The 24,551-nt window shown below is 41.4% G+C and overlaps 1 protein-coding gene across 1 annotated transcript in view; it reads left to right on the top strand.

Annotated features, from left to right (window-relative positions):
- The window catches only part of jph3b (junctophilin 3b), a 163,932-nt gene extending 148,328 nt beyond the window's left edge, over positions 1-15,604 (top strand). The window contains exons 4-5 of the mRNA XM_055649061.1: positions 5,480-6,363; positions 15,044-15,604. Of these exons, the coding sequence (XP_055505036.1) occupies positions 5,480-6,363; positions 15,044-15,124 (965 nt within the window). The 3' untranslated portion in view covers positions 15,125-15,604. The remainder of the gene's footprint in view (positions 1-5,479; positions 6,364-15,043) is intronic.
- Positions 15,605-24,551: the final 8,947 nt, after the last annotated feature.

Below are 24,551 nucleotides of genomic sequence, written 5' to 3'. Positions count from 1 at the left end.
GAACAGGCAAAAGCCCATAACTTTCTTAAAAATTTAGAGAACTGAATGAAACGTTCAGTTATTGTAGATTGAAACATTCTGAAACAAATATGAAACATCTTACTTGGATGACCTGAAATTAAAGCATATAATTAGTTATTTACCTAATGTAGATCATTACAAAATGGACCGTTGTGATGGAAATAGTAATAAACACCCAGACTGCCTTAATTCAAAAATGTGATATTCTCAAGATCAGAACTTTAATATTATTGTATTATGTGCTGTAAGTCCATAACAGACAGGTAAAGAAATTACAATTTCTAGTAAATGACCAAGTCTTTATGGAGAAGGTCAGTTGCTAGCTGGTATATTGGCATATCATACTCAGTAGCATCATCATACTCCTCAAATTGTAACCAATAAGCACAAGTGGATGCAGCCCGGACCATCTCGCAAACCAACCTTTCTTCCTTCGACTCCATCTACACTTCTCGCTGCCTCAGCAAGGCTACCAGCATGATTAAGGATGAGTCTCACACCGGACACTCCCTCTTCCCCACTCTCCCATCAGGCCAGAAGTTCAGAAGTATGAAAACGTACACCTCCAGTTTCAGGGATAGTTTCTCCTCAGATGTTATCAGGCAACTCAACCATCCTATCACCAACTAGAGAGCAGTCCTGAGCTACCATTTACCTCATTGGAGATCCTCGGACTATCTTAAATGAACTGCACTGGACTTTATCTTGCACGGAATGTTATTCCTTTTATCCAGTATCTGTATACTGTGGACAGCTTGATTGTAACCGTCTATAGTCCTTCCACTGACTGGTTAGCATGCAACAAAATGCGCTTCATCGTAACAAGGTACACGTGACAATAAACTAAACAGCACTTCATATTCTCTTTGGATAGCTAAGGGTATGAGCATTGAATACACCAATTTTAGTTAACCTTTCCATCCCCCCCCGCCCACCCCGCCTTCTCTTATCCCCCCACCGTTTCCCTCCCCTGTGCCCCACCTGGACTTCCACCTCCCCTCACTCCCACCCCCCCTCCCACTCACCCCCCCCCCCTCCACCACCACCCCCCCCTCCACTCCCCCCCCCCCCTCCCCTCACCACCCCCCCCCACTCACTCACTGCCCCCCCTCCACTCACTGCCCCCCCTCCACTCACTGCCCCCCCTCCACTCCCACCCCCCCCCCCACTCCACCACCCCCCCTCCCCTCCTCCACCCCCCCTCCACTCACTCACACCCCCCCCCTCCACTCACCACCCCCCCCCCCCTCCACTCACCCCCCCTCCACTCACCACCCCCCCTCCACTCACTGCCCCCCCCTCCACTCACCCCCCCCTCCACTCACCCCCCCCCTCCACTCACCCCCCCCCTCCACTCACTACCCCCCCCTCCACTCACCCCCCCCCCCTCCACTCACCCCCCCCCCTCCACTCACCACCCCCCCTCCACTCACTGCCCCCCCCCCCACTCACTGCCCCCCCTCCACTCCCCCCCCCCACTCACCACCCCCCCCCCTCCACTCACCCCCCCCCTCCACTCACCACCCCCCACTCCACTCCCCCCCCCTCCACTCACCCCCCCCTCCACTCACCACCCCCCCTCCACTCACCCCCCCCCCCCTCCACTCACCCCCCCCCCCACTCACCACCCCCCCTCCACTCACCCCCCCCTCCACTCACCACCCCCCCCCACTCACCCCCCCCTCCACTCACCACCCCCCCCCACTCACCCCCCCCTCCACTCCTCCACCCCCCCCCTCCACTCACCCCCCCCCACTCACCACGCCCCCCCCCCTCCACTCCACCCCCCCCTCCACTCACCCCCCCCCCTCCACTCACCCCCCCCTCCACTCACCCCCCCCCCTCCACTCCCCCCCCCTCCACTCCCCCCCCCCTCCACTCACCCCCCCTCCACTCACCCCCCCTCCACTCACACCCCCCCTCCACTCACCACCCCCCCTCCACTCACACCCCCCCCTCCACCTCACCCCCCTCCACTCACGCCCCCCCTCCACTCACTGCCCCCCCTCCTCACCCCCCCCCCCCCCCTCACTCACCCCCCCCCCCCTCCACTCACCCCCCCCCCCTCCACTCACCCCCCCACTCCACTACCCCCCCCTCCACCTCACCGCCCCCCCTCCACTCACTGCCCCCCCCACTCCACTCCCCCCCCTCCACTCACCCCCCCCCCTCCCTCACTCCCCCCCCCCCTCCACCCTCTCACTCACCCCCCCCCCCCCCTCCACCCCCCCCCTCCCCTCCACCACCCCCTCCACTCCCCCCCTCCACCCCACACACCCCCCTCCACTCATTCCCCCTCCCCTCACCACCCCCCCTCCCACACCACCCCCCTCCACTCACCCCCCCTCACCACCTACACTCACCACCAATTTCCACCCTCTGGCTTGACAACCCACAACTCTTCAACCGTCTCACATCCTCCTTCCTGCCTTTCTTATCTTTGTCCTTTTTCCCCAAAGAGCTGCCTGTAAGCTCTCCCTTACTAGTGGCGACCCATCCCCTCCCCCGCAGACCCTGCCTCTCCCCTTACCCAGCTTTCTTCACCCCACCACAATCAGTCTGAAGAAGGGTCTTGACCCGAAACCTCACCCATCCATGTTCTCCAGGGATGCTGCCTGACCCGCTGAGTTACTCCAACACAATGTGACCTTTTGACCAGCATCTGGAGTGACCAGCATCTGGAGTGCTTTCTTTCGACAACCAAGAACAGGATTCCTGTTCAAATAACAAGTCTGGGCATTTTGAAACTTTAAGCAGATCTTTTTGTTACTGTACCATCTACGCTAACATTGATTATTAACCATGAACCTGCACGGATGAACCATTTTTCCTGCCAAGTCCAATGTTTACACAATGAGTAACTTCCAGACCAAGAAGTTCTGAGACACTTTCAATGTCTACTCAAAAGTGAAGAGCCCAGCTGGTCACAGGGCCTGGGCTTTCCAACTTTATACCAGAAAATGGCATTTGATTAGTCTTAAAAAAATACCAACTCCAACTTCAAAGTAGTTTCAGCATTACAATGATAGAACGAACAGTGGACTCCAGGGAAAAGTGGGAGCAAGTTTGCAATGCAGGTGGAAAGGTAACAATCTGCAATACTGAGATGAAGCAAGGACAAGTGTTTAATGTAAGGTCAGTAAAATAAATCAACATGCTCTTTTTCAATTGCCATTAACTGTCCCTAATTATCCTTTTGAAGACCACAATGGAATTGAGAATGACTCGGTTCGTACTGAAGATGTCACGAGATATTAATTAACGAGGCAGCCCAATGATCCATGTATTCAATGCAGCAATACAGCAATACAATTTTATTGCATTGTACACTGTTATACAACTGTAAAGCAGCAAAGCTAGGACTAAGAAGACACTGCAAATACGGAAATTCCCACTTGCAATATGTCAGTCCCTGAACAGTATCCATGTCCACCTAGCAGAGCTGGTCCCTACCCTCAACAACTTATCCTTCAATTCCTCCCATTTCCTCCAAATCCAAGGCGTAGCTATGGGCACTCGCATGGGCCCGAGTTGTGACTGCCTCTTTGTAGGGTACGTCGAACAATCCCTACAGGCGTACACTGGCCCTATTCCTGAACTCTACCTCCGCTACATTGATGACTGCATTGATGCTGCCTACTGCACCCATGCAGAACTCACTGAGTTCATCAACTTCACTACTAATTTCCATCCTGCACTCAAATTCACTTGGACCATCTCCGACATCTCCCTACCATTTCTAGATCTCACCGTCTCCATCACAGGAAACAGACTATTGACCGACATCTATTACAAACCTACTGACTCCCATAGCTATCTAGACTCCACTTCTTCCCACCCTGCTTCCTGTAAAGACTCCATCCCCTTTCCTCCGTCTACGCCGCATCTGTGCCCAGGATGAAGCTTTCCCAGGGCATCGGAGATGTCCTCATTCTTTAGGAAACAGGGATTCCCATCCTCCATTATAGATGAGGCTCTCACTAGGGTCTCCTCGATATCCCGTAGCTCCGCTCTTGCTCCCCCTCCCCTCATTCGTAACAAGGACAGAGTCCCCCCTTGTCCTCACTTTCCACCCCATCAGCCGTCGCATACAGCATATAATCCTCCAACATTTTCGCCACCTCCCACAGGATCCCACTACTGGCCACATATTCTCACCTCCACCCCTTTCTGCTTTCTGCAGAGACTGTTCCCTCCGAAACTCCCTGGTCACCTCGTCCCTTCCCACCCAAACCACCCCCTCTCTAGGTTCCTTCCCCTGCAACCGCAGGAGATGCAAAACATGTCCCTTTACCTCCTCCTCAACTCCATCAAAGGACCCAAACAGTCTTTCCAGGTGAGGCAGAGGTTCACTTGCACCTCCTCCAACTTCATCTACTGTATCCGCTGTCCAGGTGTCAACTTCTCTACATCAGTGAGACCAAGCGCAGGCTTGGCGATCGTTTCGCTGAACACCTCCACTCAGTCTGTCTTAACCTACCTGATCAGCCAGTGGCTCAACAGTTCAACTCCCCCTCCCATTCCCAATCTGACCTTTTTGTCCTGGGCCTCCTCCATTGTCAGAGTGAGGCCCAGCACAAATTGGAGGAACAGCGCCTCATATTTCACCCCAACAATATGAGCATTGACTTCTCTAACGTCAGATAGCCCTTGCTTTCCCTCTCCATCCCCTCCCCCTTCCCAGTTCTCCCACTAATATCACTGTTTCTGCCTACATTCCATCTTTGCCCTGCCACTCCCCTGGCATCAGTCTGAAGAAGGGTCTCGACCCGAAACGTCGCCCATTCCTTTTCTCCAGAGATGCTGCCTCACCCACTGAGTTACTCCAGGATTTTGTGTCTACCTTGGATTTTAACCAGCATCTACAGTTCTTTCTTACACACTCTATGTCATTGCTACACATTTGATAGAAAATCTACTATAGTTTCATTTCTCCGGGTGAAATTCCAATGTTAATATTTTTTTATTACATTTATTCCAGAATTTAAAAAAAGTCGAATTATGCATTAAGTTAACCACAGGTGAAGATAGTCAACGTTACTTAAGTCCAAAATTAATTTTTGCAAACTCTATCAATATGTATTAGAAAGGAAAAGCAGTCATAAAACAATAGCGTGTATGGTAGAGTTGTCAATCTAATATTCCAGATGTCTATCAGTGAATCTTGGATTGAGTTGTTGCAGGAAGTGACTGTCTTTGTATCAAATACGGAGATAATTCTCCACCAAAGCTATTGGTTATCCAAAGGTAATTGCAATTGATGTCAATTCCATTTATTCAACCTAATCTGTGATAACGTGTTTTACGAGGAACCGCGTGACAGCTCAGGGTTGTTGGAGATTATCCTTTGTAATCAGATCAGGAGGAAACTGTGCCGTGGGTATTCAATGCTGTGGTAGTTGACAAAGGGGCAGGAAGCTATGTATTAAATATTTTGTGTTCTTTCTTTTCCCATCAGGAATTGAGTATCAAAGGCCAACACTCCAAAACTCAACGGAGAATGAGATCGACAGAATTTCCTCAGAGAGTCTCCCACTAGAAGAGAGTCCAGAGCTCTACAGGAAAGGAACGACACCCCCGGATCTCACTCCCGAACATAGTCCTGTGCCAAGCCGGTCATCCACCTCACCATCCACCTCGCCACCAAAGTACAGGAAAAAGGGTACCAGGCTTGTCCGGCAGATGAACATGGAATGTGACAAAGGGCAGGACATTCAGATGTTGCTGGAAGGGGGAAGGAGTGACTATCCAAGATCTGCCAAGTGGAATGAGAAGCAGAGATCGGGAACTCGTAGAGGAGGCAGCAAAGGGAGCAGCAGCTCAAACACAACGTCACTGGTTGAAGAGATCAGGGTGAGAGGCAACGAATGCAAGTACAACCATAGACTCACTGACAGAAAGGGGGCCGAGTCGCCAACATTTTCATGGACATCCTACCAGTTGCATAATCATGATTCCAGTAAACAGTTGCATGAACAGGATGAAGAAAAACTTAGTAATTATGAAATGGAAATGAAACCCCTACAACGCATGGATTCCTATGTGCAAGACACATATTCAGAACAACACTACAATAAACTCAGCTCCAGAAACATGATGGAAGATTACCATCCAGATTTCCTTAGCTATGGAGTACAGAGGCTAAAGCCCACAATGCAAAATAAAGAGAACTTTATACTTATGTCCCCCTCTGAGCCCAATGTACAGAGGTTGGAGAACCTGAGAATGAATGTAAAGCTGGAGCCTCGATCAAGGCATGACATTAGTACATCACCAAACTCACAGTCAGTAAATATATCTCAGTCTGATGAAGAAACAATGGTTCAATATAAATCTAATTCAGTAAGTAACTTGCCACCTTACCAATGTGTAATAGAAATATTATTTTTTTCCCACTGTTGACGTTTCCTGGCCAGAGAACAAAAGCAGCTCCTGTCTATTTCAATAACTACCAATGGTGTAACTGTGCTTCTGACTCTCAAAGATGTGTCTACCTCAGTATCCATGTCCACAGCACTGCCTCCCCTCACTTTAAAAAGCACCACAAGGCAAATATGACGTTACAACTCATGCTGCCAATTTGGTTGCAGATCATAGAAACATAGATATAGAAACGTAGAAAATAGGTGCAGGAGTAGGCCATTCGGCCCTTCGAGCCTGCACCGCCATTCAATATGATCATGGCTGATCATCCAACTCAGTATCCTGTACCTGCCTTCTCTCCATACCCCCTGAACCCTTTAGCCACAAGGGCCACATCTAACTCTCTCTTAAATATAGCCAATGAACTGGCCTCAACTACCCTCTGTGACAGAGAATTCCACAGATTCACCACTCTCTGTGTGAAAAATGTTTTTCTCATCTCGGTTTTAAAAGATTTCCCCCTTATCCTTAAACTGTGACCCCTTGTCCTGGACTTCCCCAACATCGGGAACAATCTTCCTGCATCTAGCCTGTCCAACCCCTTAATAATTTTGTAAGTTTCTATAAGATCCCCCATCAATCTTCTAAATTCTAGCGAGTACAAGCAGAGTACAAGAGTAAATGGTTCTTCAGAGTTATTCTGAGTTCAGCTGACATACGGAAAATAAAATTCTACCAGTCATTTTAATGTCATAGAAATCAGTAGATTTAAATGTAGGTTTCTTTTGAGATGAGTTGAGTTTAGTTTAGAGATACAGCGCAGAAACAGGCCCTTTGACCCACCGAGTCAGCACCAGCCAGCGATCCCCACACATTAACACTATCGCACTCACTCACACACACTAGGGATCAATTTCCATTTATACCAAGCCAATTAACCTACAAACCTGTACGTGTTTGGAGTGTGGGAGGAAACCAAAGATCTCGGAGGTCACGGAGAGAATGTACAAATTCCGTACAGACAGCACCCATTGTCAGGATTGAACCCGGGTCTCTGGCGCTGTAAGGCAGTAGCTCTTTCGCCGAGATCCTTATTGTTATCATTTGTTGCACAACACCACATTGTCAGCAACAAACAACAATAATGCACTAAATGTGTTTCAGGCACAATAATTATACAATTAAATAAGTAACCCTTTGTCTGCAAAAAGATCCAGATTTGCAGCAATATTCAGACCAAATTCAGTACAAAATTGAATGAACATGTCAAAATTGCTAAGTATATTAGTTGTTAATTTAAGAACATCCAGAGGATATGAGGATAAGGCAGCAAAGCTAGGGATCCGCAGTGATCTGATTGAAGGACAGAGAGGATTCACAGGGTCATGGGGACACTCCTGTCACTGCTTTCAATTTATCAAATCTAAAGAGGAAAAGGAATTGCTGCTAATAAATCGTCACACATTCTCTGGATAGTAATAATAATGGGAAATGTTTCTTTGCAAGTCATAAATAAGAATATTTAAGGACAGCCTCAACCATAATTAATTAAGTAAACAATTAATTGAATACAGAAACACAGGGACAGCTGGAAGACAAACAGCTTCTCACCACCATTTTGCTATTCAGTGGGATTTACGCGCAACTGTATGTTGAGTCTTTGCTTCATTTTTCATGTACACTTTACAAACATCTACCAACATTACGGCGGCACGGTGGCGCAGCGGCAGAGTTGCTGCCGTACAGCGCCAGAGACCCGGTTTTGATCCCGACTACAGGTGCTTGTCTATATGGAGTTCTCCCCAGGACCGTGTGGGTTTTCTCCAGATGCTCCGTTTTCCAACCACACTACAAAAACGTACAGGTTTGTCGGTTTAAGAAGGAACTGCAGATGCTGGAAAATCGAAGGTAGACAAAATTGCTGGAGAAACTCAGCGGGTGAGGATGAGCAGGCCTGAAACGTTGCTTATTTCCTTTGCTTCATAGATGCTGCCTCACCTGCTGAGTTTCTCCAGCATTTTTGTCTACCTTCAGGTTTGTAGGTTAATTGGTTTTGGTAAATACTCTCTCTAGTGTGTATAGGATAGTGTTAGTGTACGGGGATTGCTGGTCGGCGCGGACTCAGTGAGCCGAAGGGCCTGTTTCCGTGCTGTATCTATAAACTAAACTAAACTTTCAAATAGCTCAAATAAGAAAATGAACTGATCACAGAAGGACATGTAATCCCAGTAAATGGTTTACCAGTGAGACAAGTTGGAATGTAGTTGTAACATACAGACAAAATATATTTTATTAACATAACAAGAATACTGCCATGGCAATTTATGTTGTAATATGTCCAATTTGTTTTATATGCAAGTCACTTTTCCTTTCCTAAGAATCTTACTCTGCTTTCTTCCAAAAACCTAATCAGCAGAGGATAAGAAACTTGATCAATACATATTCATAGAGTCCTTGAATAAGCTCATTGCTCCCACATACCTGTGCAAGCTGTTAAAGTCAGCTGTTCTATTTAGTGTCATTTATGTGGCGACTCTTTGCATACCTTGGGCATGTTGGTTTTAAATGATTTATGTACAGAAACACATCTAGCCAGTCTCTCGCCATGTAATAAACACTTCACCTTTCCCTTGTGTGCACCATAGTGGATGACATCCTCTAATTGTTCATCATTACACTCCACCTGTCTTCATCTCACCTCTCAATTACCTTGGGTATGCAAAACAAAGAATTTCATTGTGACTCGTGTCATTCATTCATTCTTTCAATCATTCATTCAATCATACATTCATTCAATCATTCAATCAATCATTCATTCGTTCAATCATTCATTCATTCATTCTTTCATTCATTCATTCATGCATTCATCATGCATTCATCATGCATTCATTCATTCATTCAATCATTCATTCATTCATACATTCATCCATTCACCCTCCCAGTTGTACCATTGCAATTGTGTCAATTGGTCAAGCACTTAATCAGTGACCTTTTAAAATTTCCTATTGAGTCTATTTCTTCACCCTTTTTAGAAGAACGTTCCAGATTTTTAACAACCCTCTGGCTGCAAAGAATTTATTTTGATTTCTCTAATATTTAGTAATTGTTTTCAGTTTATGAATCCTTCCAACCAAGTACATTCAATCTATGATTTCTAATGACTTGCCGCCATCAGCTGAAACAGCTCCCCCCAGGTGGTTAATCAAAGCCCCTCCAAATTGTGAATATTTTCCTTTAGCCTCCCTTTAACTTTCTCTTCTCTGGGAGAACATTCCCATCTTTTCCAATCATAAAATTGAACTCTCTAATCTCTGGAAGCTTTCCAGCTGACCTCTCTACATAGCCTGTCTAATTATTTTGCATAATTTTGCAGTTAAAACCTAGCCGGTGATTTGAAAAGTTTTGCCATTAATATCGTTCCCGTATTCAAGGCAAGTATGTTTTCTTAATTGCTTTATCAACTTGCTGTGCCATCTTCTGGAATTTAGAAAAAAGCTCCCCAAATTAGTTTAGTTTAGAGAGACAGAACCAAAACATGCCCTTTGGCCCACTGAGTCCTCACCAACCAGTGATCGATCCCCGCACATTAACACTACCCTACACGCACTAGGGCCAATTTACGTTTATACCAAGCAAATTAACCTACAAACCTGTACGTCTTTGGAGTGTGAGAGGACACAGAAGATCTCTGAGAAAACCCACGCAGGTCACGGGGAGAACGTACAAACTCTGTACAGACAGCACCCGTAGTCAGGATTGAACCTGGGTCTCTGGCGCTGTAAGGCAGTCGCTCTATTGCCGAGCCACCGTGCATGCACATCAAAGTAGTACCAGTTAGATTACACTGCCAGGAGGTCACCCATTTCATTCCAAGGCCTTGCAAAGTTTGATAATATCTTGTTCACTTGTTCTACAGTATGTTCACTTTACTATGTTGCAAAGTTTTGTATCATTGAGATACCCAGATCCACATCAGTTGTATATATACCAGGATTATTTAACGACTCTTCATGGCCCTTATTGAATGTATTAATTCGACCTTAAAACCTATTGCAACAGGCATAGGCTAAAACAGACCAGCAGCCTTTGGCTTTGGCACACGTCCTATATATTTCATCCCACTCAAGGTATAAAGATTGTCTTTACTGCAATAAAGAAGTGTACGTCCCTGTTGTTGGAGGATTGCATAAGATTCCATAACTGTAGGCTTTTAATACCCATGAGAAGGCAGGTAAAACATTTTGGCAATAAGAATTCTACAATCAGTTCCATCTTCAACAGAAATAAAAACTGGGAGATGTAATTCAGGCCGTGAATTTTATTGCATACACTTAACACAACTATGTCAAATCAATGCCTATACCTCCAATCAAAACACAATGGACTGGAGTTTCTTATCCATAGGGCAGTACGGTGGCGCAGCAGTAGAGTTGCTGCCTTACAGCAGCAGAGACCCTGGTTCAACCCTGACTACGGGTGCTGTCTGCACACAGTTTGTACGTTCTCCCTGTGATCACATGGGTTTTCTCCGATTGCTCCAGTTTTCTTCCACATTCCAAAGACATGCAGGTTTATAAATTAATTCGCTTCGGTAAAAGTGTAAATTGTCCCTAGTGTGTAGGATAGTGCTAGGATCGCTGGTCGGCGTGGACTCGGTGAGCCGAAGGGCCTGTTTCCACACTATATCTCTTATATAAAAAGAACATTTGACCAATGCAATTGAGAGGTCCACCTGTAGAGAGAGTTATGAATTTTGCTTGAGTGGAAGTGTGAGGATAAAACATGGAATAAAGTACAATATAACAAATTGCATCAGCTAACTAAATCTAATTCTGATGGTGTACTGCTACTGCTATTGTGCAGAGTAAGTAATGAAATATGCCTGATAAGAAAAATAATATTACAGTGCTGGGAACATATTTTTATGAAATTGATAGGTGTAATCAATTTATAGTAATCAGCTGTTCACATCCTGTAATGAATACATCATTTATTCATGTTAAGCACCAAGGAATCAAGGAGGCATATCTAATTATTAAGTCAATTCATATCCAAGCATCAATATATTGCAAGGTTTTTTCCGCCCCAATGTAGTTCATTTTCAGAAGCACAACAACCTCCAATCTGCTGAGCCATGAAATACAGGCATGTCATTGGCTTTCTGGGTAGTTACCTAGCAACAGCTTATACCTTAAAGGCTCACTGGATTTCATTTGAAGTACCAGAAATGAACGGTGCTACCTGCAACTAAATAACACTACTTTGTATAGAAAATATTAATACACACTAATTACAAAATCATTTTTCAAGAGTATATACGTTTTCATAGTATGTTCAAAGGCTGATGAAAGTGGCCCATGTAATCCAGGCTCAGATTCAGTACTTGGCATTATGTGCTTAATCTAAGTTCCTGTAGGACATTATAAATTATCTTTGGATTGTGCCTGCATAAAGCAAACATCTTTTAATCTCCACTGCAGTGGAGCATGATATGCATAACTGTTTTGTTGTCATTGTAAAATGCAAGATTTGATTAAAAGCAGAATTCACATTTTGGTCAGATAAGATTTCATATATGTCAGGTCAAGGGAGGGAAACAAAGGCTCGTTACACTACAGATAGTGTTATTTGAAGATTCCTATGCTCAGAAATATTAAATTGAAACATTTATCATCATCTAAAATATAATGCATGATAAACCTTGCTTATTATTGTTAATTTCTCATGTAGACATTAATATTCTTCTACAATGGCATATTAATCCATCATGCAGAAAGCATTAAACATTCCTTATCCTCTCATTAAATTAGTTTTCCTTTCAGTTTTAAATTCTTTCTCTCCCATCATCCTACAAGGTTTGACAATGGCCGTTTCTGGGCCTTCGTGGAAACGCACTAAATGTTGAAAAAGACAAGGAAATATTTCTTCATTTTTTTTCCCCCTGAAGAGAGATTCTTAGTTTGCTACCTCGAGTCAAATAACATCATAGGCTTTACAATGTACAACATGGTGCATGGAAAATAGACACAACATGCTGGAGTAACTCAGTGGGACAGCCAGATGCTGCCTCTCCCGCTGAGTTACATCCAGCAATTTTTGTCTATCTTTGGTGTAAACCAGCATGTTCAGTTCCTTCCTACACACATGGTGCATCAATCCACTTAGGTAGTCATAAAATAATTCATGGAAAACGTGCTTTACATTCCTTCATAACGCTTAAAGATACACATATAGAAATTGAGTTAGACAAAGCACAAAATGTAGAAACAAGGAATTGCAGATGATGGTTTAAAAAAAAAGATACAAAGTGCTGGAGTAACCGAGAGGGTCAGGCAGCAGCTCTGGAAAACATGGATAGGTGATGTTTTGGCCCAGGATCTTTCTTCAGACTGATGAGAGGGCGGGCAGGATAGGTGGATACAGGGAGCATATAGTAGATGGTTCATCAAAAGCCAAGGATGGAAAGACTAGAGATGTGACATACGAACAGTGAAACTAGAGAAAGGAATGTAGGTGGGAGGGGTGGGGAGAGGAGAAACAAGTGCATGACCAGGTGGGCAACAGGAAGGAGAGTTGGGGGAGGGAATGAGTGGAATTGTGGTGGTACGTTACCTAAAAATGGAGAATTCAATGTTCATACCATTGGGTTTTAAGCTAACTAAATAACTTGTGTTTTCATGGTGTAAATCCCCTGTCCCGTCTGTGTTGGCTTTATTCATTCTCCCTGCCATTTTATGGGATCCCCATATCCCAAACAACTGCTGACCAGTAGGTTACAGCCGTTGTAAATTGTATGGGTATGTGGCAGAATCTTGAGAGAGTTGATGGGTTTCTGATACAGTAAATGGTTCTACGAGTAGCTATCAGAGGCGTTATGAAATCGTACAAGGTGCAAATGAGCGTATTTTTATTTCTCAAGGCCATTGTAATTACATTTGATAGAGTGGGAGTGAGCCACCTCCTGGAAGCATTAGAATCAGGTTGTAGAAATTATTCCCACAGAACTATTCTGCAGGGATTTCCGGGATTTTCATTCAGCTATGATAAAGAATTGGTAATATATTTAATATATTTCAAGTCATTATAAAGTAATTTGGAACTTACAATTGGCAGCAGCCTAGTCCTGCTGTCCTTCACTGGGCACTGGAGGACATGGTACTGGGAAATGTAGTGAAGAAACTTTAATAAGTTGCTACAGGTTACCTTATGTTGGTGGTGGTTGAAGTAATGTGTGTTTATCAAGGATCAGTTGTCTATCCAGCATAATGCCAGGGTATTTGACTGTTGTAGGACCTGCACCTATCCGGTCATGCAAAGTGTATTCCAGCAGTCCCTGTGTGCCTCATAGATTGCAGAAAGGAGATAACATTAAATAAGGTATCTGTCCTTGTAGACAAGGCACAGTTGATGCACTTGTGTTTCTGGTCTTTGCTGAACCAAAGAATTTTGATATTTGAATTCTCCGCAGATTCTGCCACTTGATTCTACAACATGTGTCTATCAGCATATATCCAGGGAATCTGCTTTGACTTTCTATACTTCGAGACCACCTTCACCTAACATTTATGAGCCACATATGCTACTTGTCCTTATTAGTTGATGTTTGAAGGTTGTCTTGTTATATGTGAACACAGACTAAACCTTAATAACTTAAAACAATTATTTGCTGTTGTACACTGAAGCGACAAATCACAAAGTGAAAAATTGTAATCAGATTCAGATTCAATTTTAATTGTCATTGTCAGTGTACAGTACAGAGACAACGAAATGCATTATATATGCGTAATGATCCAGGATTGTATTGTATTGTGTATTGTATTCAAATTTATTGTCATCGTCTCAATTAGAGACAACAAAATGAATTTTCCTTCCAGGCAGTATCATAAAAATAAATAATTAATAAATAATAAAACATATTAAAAATAAAATTGAATTGAATTAAAAAAAAGAAAAGCACAAACACAGAAAGTCCACGACACAACACATTGATGTTTTGGATAGAATTTCAAAATGTTAGTTGGCTAAGAGGCACTTCATATTTTTCACTTAAAACATAACATCATAATTCCCGGTATTGTAGACACTTTTGCCATTTTTGCCATAATTTTGGTAAGCACTCACCAACCCAAGTATGCTTTCAAGACACTTCTTGATAAGGAAGGCAGAGTGAAGTTTCTTCCAGCAAATTGGGCAGGTTTTCTTCACAATTTTTAAGTCGTGATTTCTTCACAATGAATGATCCAGGGATAGGATCACATGGCCAGGAGACTTGAAACACAAAATATTATTAAATCATTTTAATTATGTAAGATATTATGAATTATATGAAAACATTTGACATTAATTTCAACTGTCCTTTGCTTTGTTTTCATGTAAATACTTTTGTTTAAATGGTGACTATTATGACCAGAATGTTGGGCTCAAGTCTATGTGTACAGACAAACTCCATCTTTTGGAAATGTTAACTTAATTATGGGATAACAGATGAAGATGAACTATTTAGGAGATTATGATTCATAATAATTAACATCTGTAAATAATAATATAGATACATTTCCTTTAAAAACAAAAGGGCAAATATGTCAGGTATGTATTTGTGAGATTTGCTGTGGACACATAATATTAATGACTTGTAAATCTTGTTTCTTTTTTCTTTTAGGGCTCCAATCCCATTCTGGTTGCTATGGTGATTTTGCTAAACATTGGTGTCGCCATTTTGTTTATCCACTTTTTTATTTGAATGCCTATTTGTCAATGAACTGTGTAAAAGAAAACTGATGTACTTCAATATGAAAAAGTCTGAGAACGTGGTCAAGTTCTTCACATTTTGCCTTTCCTAGATATCAATACTGGATTTTAGTCAAAGTTAATGGCATAAATAAAATAGCTCTGTGGCATGACAGAATGGTAAAATATGCTTCCCCATCACTTCAATGATTTAATATGCATTGTTTGAAGAGAAGAACTGTAGACAACCTAGACAAAAGGTAACATTATCTTAGTTTTGGCATCAAGAAATGAAAAGACCATTTGGTTATCCACGAGGATTTACTCTGAATGTACTCAAGATGCTGTAGTTTACTGTATTTTTTGTTGGTCTACTCAAGTCAATTTTCAAAACTATAATGTTCTATTGTTTATTGTTGTGGATACATTCATAATATTTTGATTAAAATGAGCTGAAGACAGTAATTATACCACATTAATCAACTCATTAGGTTCTATTACAAGCCTTTACAATTATTTTATATTTTTTAATCAGTTCTTTTTTTTTAGAAAAGAAGACTCCTGACCTTGAAAGGTGAGAGAGGATGTATTCATTTTTTGATTAACAGTAGTATTACTGCACCACAACAAAAATCAGAACCTGCAAATGGCTGTTTAGTTCTTTCCAAGGATGTGAAAGAAGAAATGTTCATGATTCAAATGAAACCTTTTCTATAATTCTATTTTGTAATATTCAATATTTAAAATTTTAATGGAAATAATTTTCCTGACATGAAAATGTACACATCTTGAAAGTCACATAAAAACAATTCAGCACTTAAGGAGTTAATTCTGAGTTCAAGAATTTGTGCCTTTTGCATCTGATTTTTAACAGATATATTTTCTCAATTGCTTTTCATGGTCCTTCAATATGGGACTGCTTCCAAAGCTGTAACTGACATGAAATGTTGAAAAGATTAACAAAAAAAACACTTGTAAATAGCAGGCAAGCTGTGGAATTAAGAAGATCTGACTTTGAGATAGAGATTTGATAATTATGGAATTTAATGTTGGTAGTCTAACATAAAAGGAAATTGCTATAAATATGCATCTTTAATGGGTATCAATCCAATTAAAATTACTTAATTCCAATAAATAGTACCATCTCCCCAACTAGTTATCAAATATTGACATCAGTCCACATTAAGGATTTATAAATTATTAACAATTAGGTATTATTTTGAACTTAATAATAATAATTTACAAAGACATGAGCATTGTAATTAATTGCTCAAACAACAATAGTTCCTAAATCTTGTCAATAGCTTAAGCCTAGACATGATAGAGATGATAAAACTATCTTGTTAAGAGAAATCCAGCTGCATCTCCATGCCTTCATCTCCACACAGTATCAGTCATCTGTCCACAAGCAACCAATTTTAATGGCTGAAACTGTCACAGATTAACAGGAGAAACTCAGCGGGTGCAGCAGCATCTATGGAGCGAAGGAAATAGGCAAGGTTTCGGGCCAAAACCCTTTCTCTGAGGAAGGGTTTTGGCCCGAAACGTTGCCTATTTCCTTCGCTCGATAGATGCTGCTGTACCCGCTGAGTTTCTCCAGCTTTTTTGTGTACTTTCGATTTTCCAGCATCTGCAGTTCCGTGTTAAACACAGAAATTAACAAATTTTACAATTGACTGCAATTAAAATTTCAGCTGCGAACACAATGAGGGGAACAAGTAATTAGAACAAGAAAGGACTTCCCCTTGACTACCACTTGTAAAGTATTGTGAAGATCCTGAAATGCTTATGTAATGTGTTGACTGGTGTAAAGCATGCAAACACAACAGCCATTAGCACATATATAACAATAAGATCATTTACGGACTAATTTATATTATTTGGAAGATAAATGGTGGCCAGGAAAGCAGAAATATTCCCATAATCCTTCCCAAATGGTCCCGTGAAGTTTCTTATGTGCAGCAATGTAAACAAAGGCCTGCCTAACATGGCACCCACAAGCAACAACTTCAAAAATACAGCACGTCTTCACTGAAGTGCCGGCACTGTTTATGTGCTCATTTTTGTTTTGAACCCTTCCAAATTTAAAGCTAACACTCACAAGGAACTAAATAAAATGTTATTTTTTCATAGTCTCTTGATATTTAAGATGCATGCCTTTGCATGGCCCTTGGTTCATATGTGCCAACTAAATATTTTGAGATAACTAATAAGCAAATAAGGATTTAGATGAAATTCATTATCAAAAAGGACTTTTATTTGTATGGACATACAATCCTACTAAATTGCCAGTGAGGCGCAGCATTTCATATTTCGCTTGGGCAGTTTGCACCCCAGCAGTATGAACATTGACTTCTCTAATTTCAGGTAGTCCCTGCTTTCTCCTCCCCTTCTCAGCTCTCCCTCAGCCCACTGTCTCCGCCTCTTCCCTTCTTCTTCCCCCCCCCCCCCCCCCCCACCCTCACATCAGTCTGAAGAAGGGTCTCGACCCGAAACGTTGCCTATTTCCTTCGCTCCATAGATGCCCCCTCACCCGCTGAGTTTCTCCAGCATTTTTGTCTACCTACTAAACTAGGCATGGCAGAATTTTTATATACTTCACAAATAAGTAAAATGCATAATTTTTTCGATCCAAATCTTGCTTGCTTAAGCCTATTATGTTAATTTGGTAGTTATTTTAAATCCACGGCAAAAAGAACAATACAAATATGATTCCCTTAGATAATTTGCCCCATTTTAAAAGGCTTCTCTAACAACTATTTTATTAATGAATCCTAATTATCACCATCGGGAATATCTTATCAGTGACTTGTAAGTGTGATGTGAAATTGATATTTCAACAAATTTACTAATAAAAAATAACAATCTGGCAAGCTTACAAATCTTGTCAACATTTTCCAAATGCACTTCCCCATGCAAATACGTTTTATCACAAGAAACTATAATATTAGCAACGCCAGAGCCATTTTAAGTTGTCCCTGCATAAGAATTCTATTCTTCAAGCTGGGTGGCCACTTCATTTCACACTGATAGCATTTCTCAGCATAAATACAGGGCTAGCATCTTACAATCGCACACAGAAGCACTTACCAGTGAAACAAAGCCTAGAAAACTTGTGGTAAAATTGATGCAGGTAAATATACCACCCCATGACTGCAAAGGTGAACTAAAAAGATAAAACAAAATAGAATGTGCCCGTCGTTTACAAGTGGTCCTTGTGCTACTTGCATTTTTACGATGTCTTCCTGTTTGTAATTACGTGCAATTTACTTAAATCAACAAACATTTAGAGCCAAAATAACAAAAGTAAAAACTTTGCACAAAAGTAATGGGACACAATTTGTGAAAGATGTGTTCTGCATGCAATGATTCTTTAATCTGGAAAACCTTTTTGAAAGTTATTTGATTTAATTTTCTGTTGCATCTGCAAACATCACAGGTTGTGATCTATTATTCAATCCATATAATACTCATGCTCTAGTCTCACACATCAACGTTTCTTCTTTTAAAATCAAGCAATTTTAAATGTAAACCAACATTGATACAAAGCCCCATAGTCCTTCAAAAAATTGGCACAGATTTGTATAGAGATTTCAATTTAGCTACGTTAAGATGGCAATGCTTGTTTTGTAAATGCTTTATATCATTTTGACACACATATAAGCAAACAACAAATCAGTAATAAAACTTTGTGAACCATATGAGCGATTCTCACTTGCAAAATGGTGTAGGTTTTCAGTCTGAAGATGGATCCCGACCTGAAACGTTACCTATCCATGTTCTTCAGATATGCTGCCTGACCCGCTGAGTTATTCCAGCACAGTGTCTTTTTTTGAAAAACCAGCATCTATAGTTCCTTGTTTCTAGATTATTTAGTGTTACGCTGTCCAGTTTTGACTTTTTGCCGTTAATAATCTTTTTGAATGAAATTCCCATGTGTATGGCAGCGTTAACCCATAATTGCCCATTTCCAAAAATATATTAACCAAGAAAATGGATTTTGCCCATTTAGGGTGCGGTGTTCTGCTCTGATGCCAAATTGGGTGATACTAAAAAAAAATTAGAAACTGAGGCATCATTACTTTGAGAAAACGTTATCATGGACTTCATACACTTAAAGGAGATACACACTTTCAACATTGGTGGTTTTCCAAAATTATTGGTTGCCATCATGTTTCACATTGCCTGGTAGAAAGTGAGAGAACTCTCTCCAAGGAAGGACTGGGGAGAGAGACAGGGAATGGCAGAGATCAGAGGAAGGGGCGAAAATAGGGAGGGGGTTATCAAGATGCTGGGGACAATCGATGGTGGATGAGGGGAGAAATTAAGTCAGGGTTAATTGGCACAGTGTGCAGTAATAAGGCCCCACACACCGTGGAACAGAATGTAATGCACAAATCATTCGCCCCTTGAAACAGATTGTTTTTCTGTTCATCTCAACTCGACTTATTCACCCAATCCCTCAAATTCTTCAGAAATGATTCATTAATCAATCTGTATTGGTTGTTTCGCTACCTTTCCTGGGTATTCTTAGGATGAAGAATTTTAATTATTTAACCCTTTATTTAGTCACAAAGACTGTCTAATCATATATTTTCTCTGTGGCTCGTAGATGCTGTTTTATCTTCTGGCCTTGCCTACTCAGAATTCATTGGAGCACAATGCTATTCTATCAAACAAACTAAATGCATGAACAATGCTATTTTATGTCATTTTTAGCATTTGGGAGCAAATAATATTCCTATAATAGAAGTTTTGAGAAAAGACAACATTTGCAAATGTTTTTGCCATTTTTAAAGGTTTTTGCAATAACTGTTGTAAAGTTTCCCATCCAAAATGGTGATTGTCTTTGGATTTCACAGAGAAAGGTAAAGTCTTTGCTTAAAGATGAATTTTCATTCTGATGTTTTAGTCTGCTAGAATCCCAGCCATGTTTAAAAATCAGGGGAATTATAAATGTTTAATGGTTGCGTTAGTCTGATCAGAAAGTGCTGCTAACCAGCTCATGAATGACTTGAAAAGGTGCATCAGCAAGATGTTTAGCATATGGGCTACAGGGCACAATACTGTGTTCACTTGGGTAATCACCGATTCACATAGCCATTTATCCTGGTGAAAAGGCATGTAATTCTGAAGTTGTTGCTACCAATAAGATCCAAAGAAAAATATATAAATTACACATTAACCATGAACAGCAGTAATAGATTAAGATGTTTTAAAACGCCAAGAATTTGATAAATTGAGGTTATCTCATATAAGCGCAACGTTAGCAATATACTAATAGCTCTTTTTCCAAAAATATTTAATGCAGTCTTTGACTTCCTTTCAATTTTTCATTTGGTTTGCCAGCATAATCAAGGATGAGTCTCACTCCCTTTTCCCCCCTCTCCCATCGGGCAAGAGGTACAGAAGTGTGAAAACGCACACCTCCAGATTCAGGGACAGTTTCTCCCCAGCTGTTTTCAGGCAAATGAACCACCCTATCACTGAGTAGAGAGGGGTCCTGACCTACCATCTACCTCATGGGAGAACTTCAGACTATCTTTAATCAGACTTTACTGGACTTTACCTTGCACTAAACATTATTCCCTTTATCCTGTATCTGTACGCTGTGGACGGCTTGATAGTAATCATGTGTAGGCTCTTCACTGACTGGATCGCATGCAACAAAAATGCCTTTCACTGTACCTCGGTACACATGCCGATAATAAACTAAACTTAACTAAATGAGTTGCATCATTTCCATTAAATAAATTCACAATATAATGCATGATGTCCCCAATAAATAAAACAAAATATATTGATGCTATTTCAAAATCATTAAAGTAATCTGGAAAATATTGAGCAATAATTTCTTCAGTTGAACTAAACTGATTGAGTGCCATCTGGAGACACAATGAACTACAGATGCTGGTTTACAAAAAAAAAGTGCTGGAGTGACTCAATGGATCAGGCAGCATCTGTGGAGAATATGGATAGGTTTCATTTTGGGTCGGGTCTGAAGAAACGTAATGACCCAAAATGGCTTCAATCCAAGTCCTCCATGGTCAGCCCATGTTTGGATTCTTACGTGCAGTTCTGGACACACCATTATAGGAAGGGTGTGTAGGCTTTGGAAAGGATGCAGATGAGGGTTTATGCCTGGATTAGGGGGTATGAGCTGCAGGGAGCCGATGGACACTTAGATTAATTTATCTGGAACATCAAAGGAGCGGAGAGATGTGATAGAAATATATAAAATGATGAGAGGCATAGATAGGATAGACAGTCAGAGCTTTTTTCCCCACGATGGAAAAATGAAATACTAGAGGAAATGGCTTTAAGATAAAAGGGGCAAAGTTTAAAGGAGATGTGCAAGTCAGGTTTTTTTTACACAGAGGGTGGTGAGTGCCTGGAATGTGTTGCCAGGAGAGGTGGTTGAGGCAGATACGATTGTGGCATTTAAGAAACTTTGGATAGGCACGTGGAGGAAATGGATTAAATGCAGGCAGATTCGTGTTGGTCTTGTGTTGGGAATGTTTGGAACAGACATCGTGGGCTGTCGGGTCTGTGCATGTGTGCTGACTGTTCTAAGTTCTCCAGAGATGTTGTCTGACCATGCAAAGATATGTGGCTTTGAAAGCAGTGCAGATGAAAAGTTTATGGGATCGTGCAGAAAATAATCATAAAGCCAAACAAAATGGTGGTCTTTCTACCCAAAGGGCATATGTGGATATATTGTACATGTATAAACCTTGGTCAGACAGTACAGACACACACACACAGTACAGAGAGTCGTTATGGTGCATCATCTTAAAAACATTTGTCTTGGTGGAGGTGCCATTGTTATTTACTAGAATTATTCTCTAACTCCAGGGATAACCAAAGACAGATTGTAAAAACCCAAAAGTAGTATTCTCTGAAATGTGGAAGGAATGTTCTGATTAGATTAGATTAAATTGGATTAGATTCAACTTTATTGTCATTGCACAAATATAAGTACAGGTACAACGAAATGCAGTTTAGCATCTAATCAGAGTGCAAAGTAGTAAAATGCTGATTAAAACAATACATACAAATGAGGATATATTGATCTATGTACATAGGCAAATAAATATATACGGATGAAAGATTAACGTGTTATATTCTGGTGAATAGAGCTTAACAGTAGATTGTGTAAACTATAAATAATACTGATGAGAAAGGGGGGGAGGGGGGCTAGTGCCGGGCCTGTGAGTTCAGCAGGGTAATGGTGTTTTGGGGAAGAAGCTGTTCCTTAGCCTGCTGGTGCGAGACCTGAGGCTCCTGTGCCACCTCCCTGATGGGAGGAGGGCAAACAGTCCATGGTTGGGGTGTGAGGGGTCCTGAATGATTCAATTAACAATATTAAGATATTAAAGGAGGGCAAGTTTGATGGAGACAAACTATTTCTGCCAGTTGGGAAACAATGACAAAAGTCTACAAATTATAACTAGGCCTTAGAGAGCTAAGAAAAAAAGATGCAAAGTGCTGGAGTAACACAGCAGGTCAGGCAGCATCTCTGGAGAACATGGATAGGTGATGTTTCAGATTGGGACCCTTCTTTAGACTTTAGTTACAGGAGTAAAGTTAGGAAACATTTCTACAAGCAGTGAGGCATAGCTTTTTGAAAATCTTCAATAGATTGCAATTGCTGCTTGGTTAACTTTTAATCTTAAATTTGAATTTGATTGATTATAGCAAAAAGTACAAAGGGATATAAGACAGAAGCAAAGAATCAGGCAAGACTGCAGTCGAACGGCACAGTGGCACAACGGTAGAGTTGCTGCCTTCCCAGAGCCAGAGACCCTGGTTAGATACTGACTATGGGTGTTGTCTGTACGGAGTTTGCACGTTCTCCCTGTGACCACGTGGGTTTCCTCCTGGTGCTCCGGTTTCCTCCCACATTCCAAAGACGTGCAATTAATTGGCTTCTGTAAATTTTCCATGGAATGTAAGATCGAACGTGTATGGGGTGATGGTCAGCGCGGATTCGATGGGCCGAAGAGCCTGTTACCATGCTGTATCTCTAAACTAAACTAAACTAAACTTTGAATGGGAGGTTAGATATCAAACTCATAATACTTCAATCCATATTTTAAAGTTAACGTATTCAGCAGTTGCTTTAAATGTTATTGGCAAATTTAGGGAAATATGTTATTTAATGTTATACCAAGGATGACAACAATTTTGGTGCTCTCTGTGACCAGACGACAAAGGTCTAAATTGATTGGCCAAATGCTCAGAGATTTCACAAGGGAAATCTTTTTTATACAAATTATAATCTGGCCCTGAATAAGCAGTTGATCAGATTCACCTGTTGCTTTCAGTAATAATTTGTATAACTATTTCTATTCTATTCTAAGGTAAAGAACTTACAAGGCTATGGGAAGAGAGTGGGACTGACTAGATTATTGCACAAAGAACTGGTGCTTACTCAATGGGTTGAAAGAGCTTCTTCTGTGCTGTAGCAAGTCTTTAGAGAGAAGATTCCTTGTGGCACCTTAAACTTTCAACTCCTCCTCAAAAAATTGAACATTGGAACACAAATGTATTAATTGACCTAATGTAAGGAGATATAAGGGTAGATGATTAATAGTTTTGAACAGGGAGATAGGTTTTAAGAGAATACCAATGGAGTGTTAAGAATGTGAACTCTAGATTTCAGGTTGAAACCTCAATGGTGCTTATATTTGTGACAACACAAACGCCAAGTGAATTTATTTTCTTACATTAAGTCCAGTAAAGTCAGACCTAAGCACATCCCCGATTGGCAAACTGTACAGAACTAGTCCATTGAGCTCACATGCAAGAGTCGCAAGGTCTCAGCACCACTTTCAAATTCCAATCTGCGCTCTAGTTCTTATGAGCAATGCCCGATCCAGGCATTCCCGAGGCTGTGGACATGACTACCTGCGATTATGCAGGGAATACCAAGATGCAAAATCAGAGAACAAGGGCTGTGGTGGAGGAGATTCCAGAGATTTGGAATAATAATAATAATAATATAACAATGTTTATTTATATAGCACATTTATAGTCAATTTTCATTGACCCCAAAGTGCTTTACATAATTTAAAAATCAGTTCCATACAAAGCATAAAGATGGGTTAACAAAATAATAAAATGCATAAACAGGACACAACATGTAACATAAACATTCACCACAGCATTCATCACTGTGGTGGAAGGCACAAAATATTTTGGCCGTCCTCCTCCATTTCCCCCCCCGTGGCCAAGACCAGAGTCCAGAGTCCAGTCCAGTAATGGATGAGACCATGGGCCCTGGAGCATATTGTAGAGCAGAGGGTTCTAGGAGTGCAGGTACATAGTTCCTTGAATGTGGTGTGACAGGTTGTTAAGGTGGTCAGGAAGGTTTACGCTACATTGGCCTTCATCAGTCAGGGTATTGAGTATAGAGGTTGGGTTTCTATGTTAGAGCT

This window comes from Leucoraja erinacea, chromosome 17 (assembly GCF_028641065.1).
Source record: "Leucoraja erinacea ecotype New England chromosome 17, Leri_hhj_1, whole genome shotgun sequence".
Taxonomy (NCBI): Eukaryota; Metazoa; Chordata; class Chondrichthyes; order Rajiformes; family Rajidae; genus Leucoraja; species Leucoraja erinaceus.
This window is presented reverse-complemented; position numbering and strand designations above follow the sequence as displayed.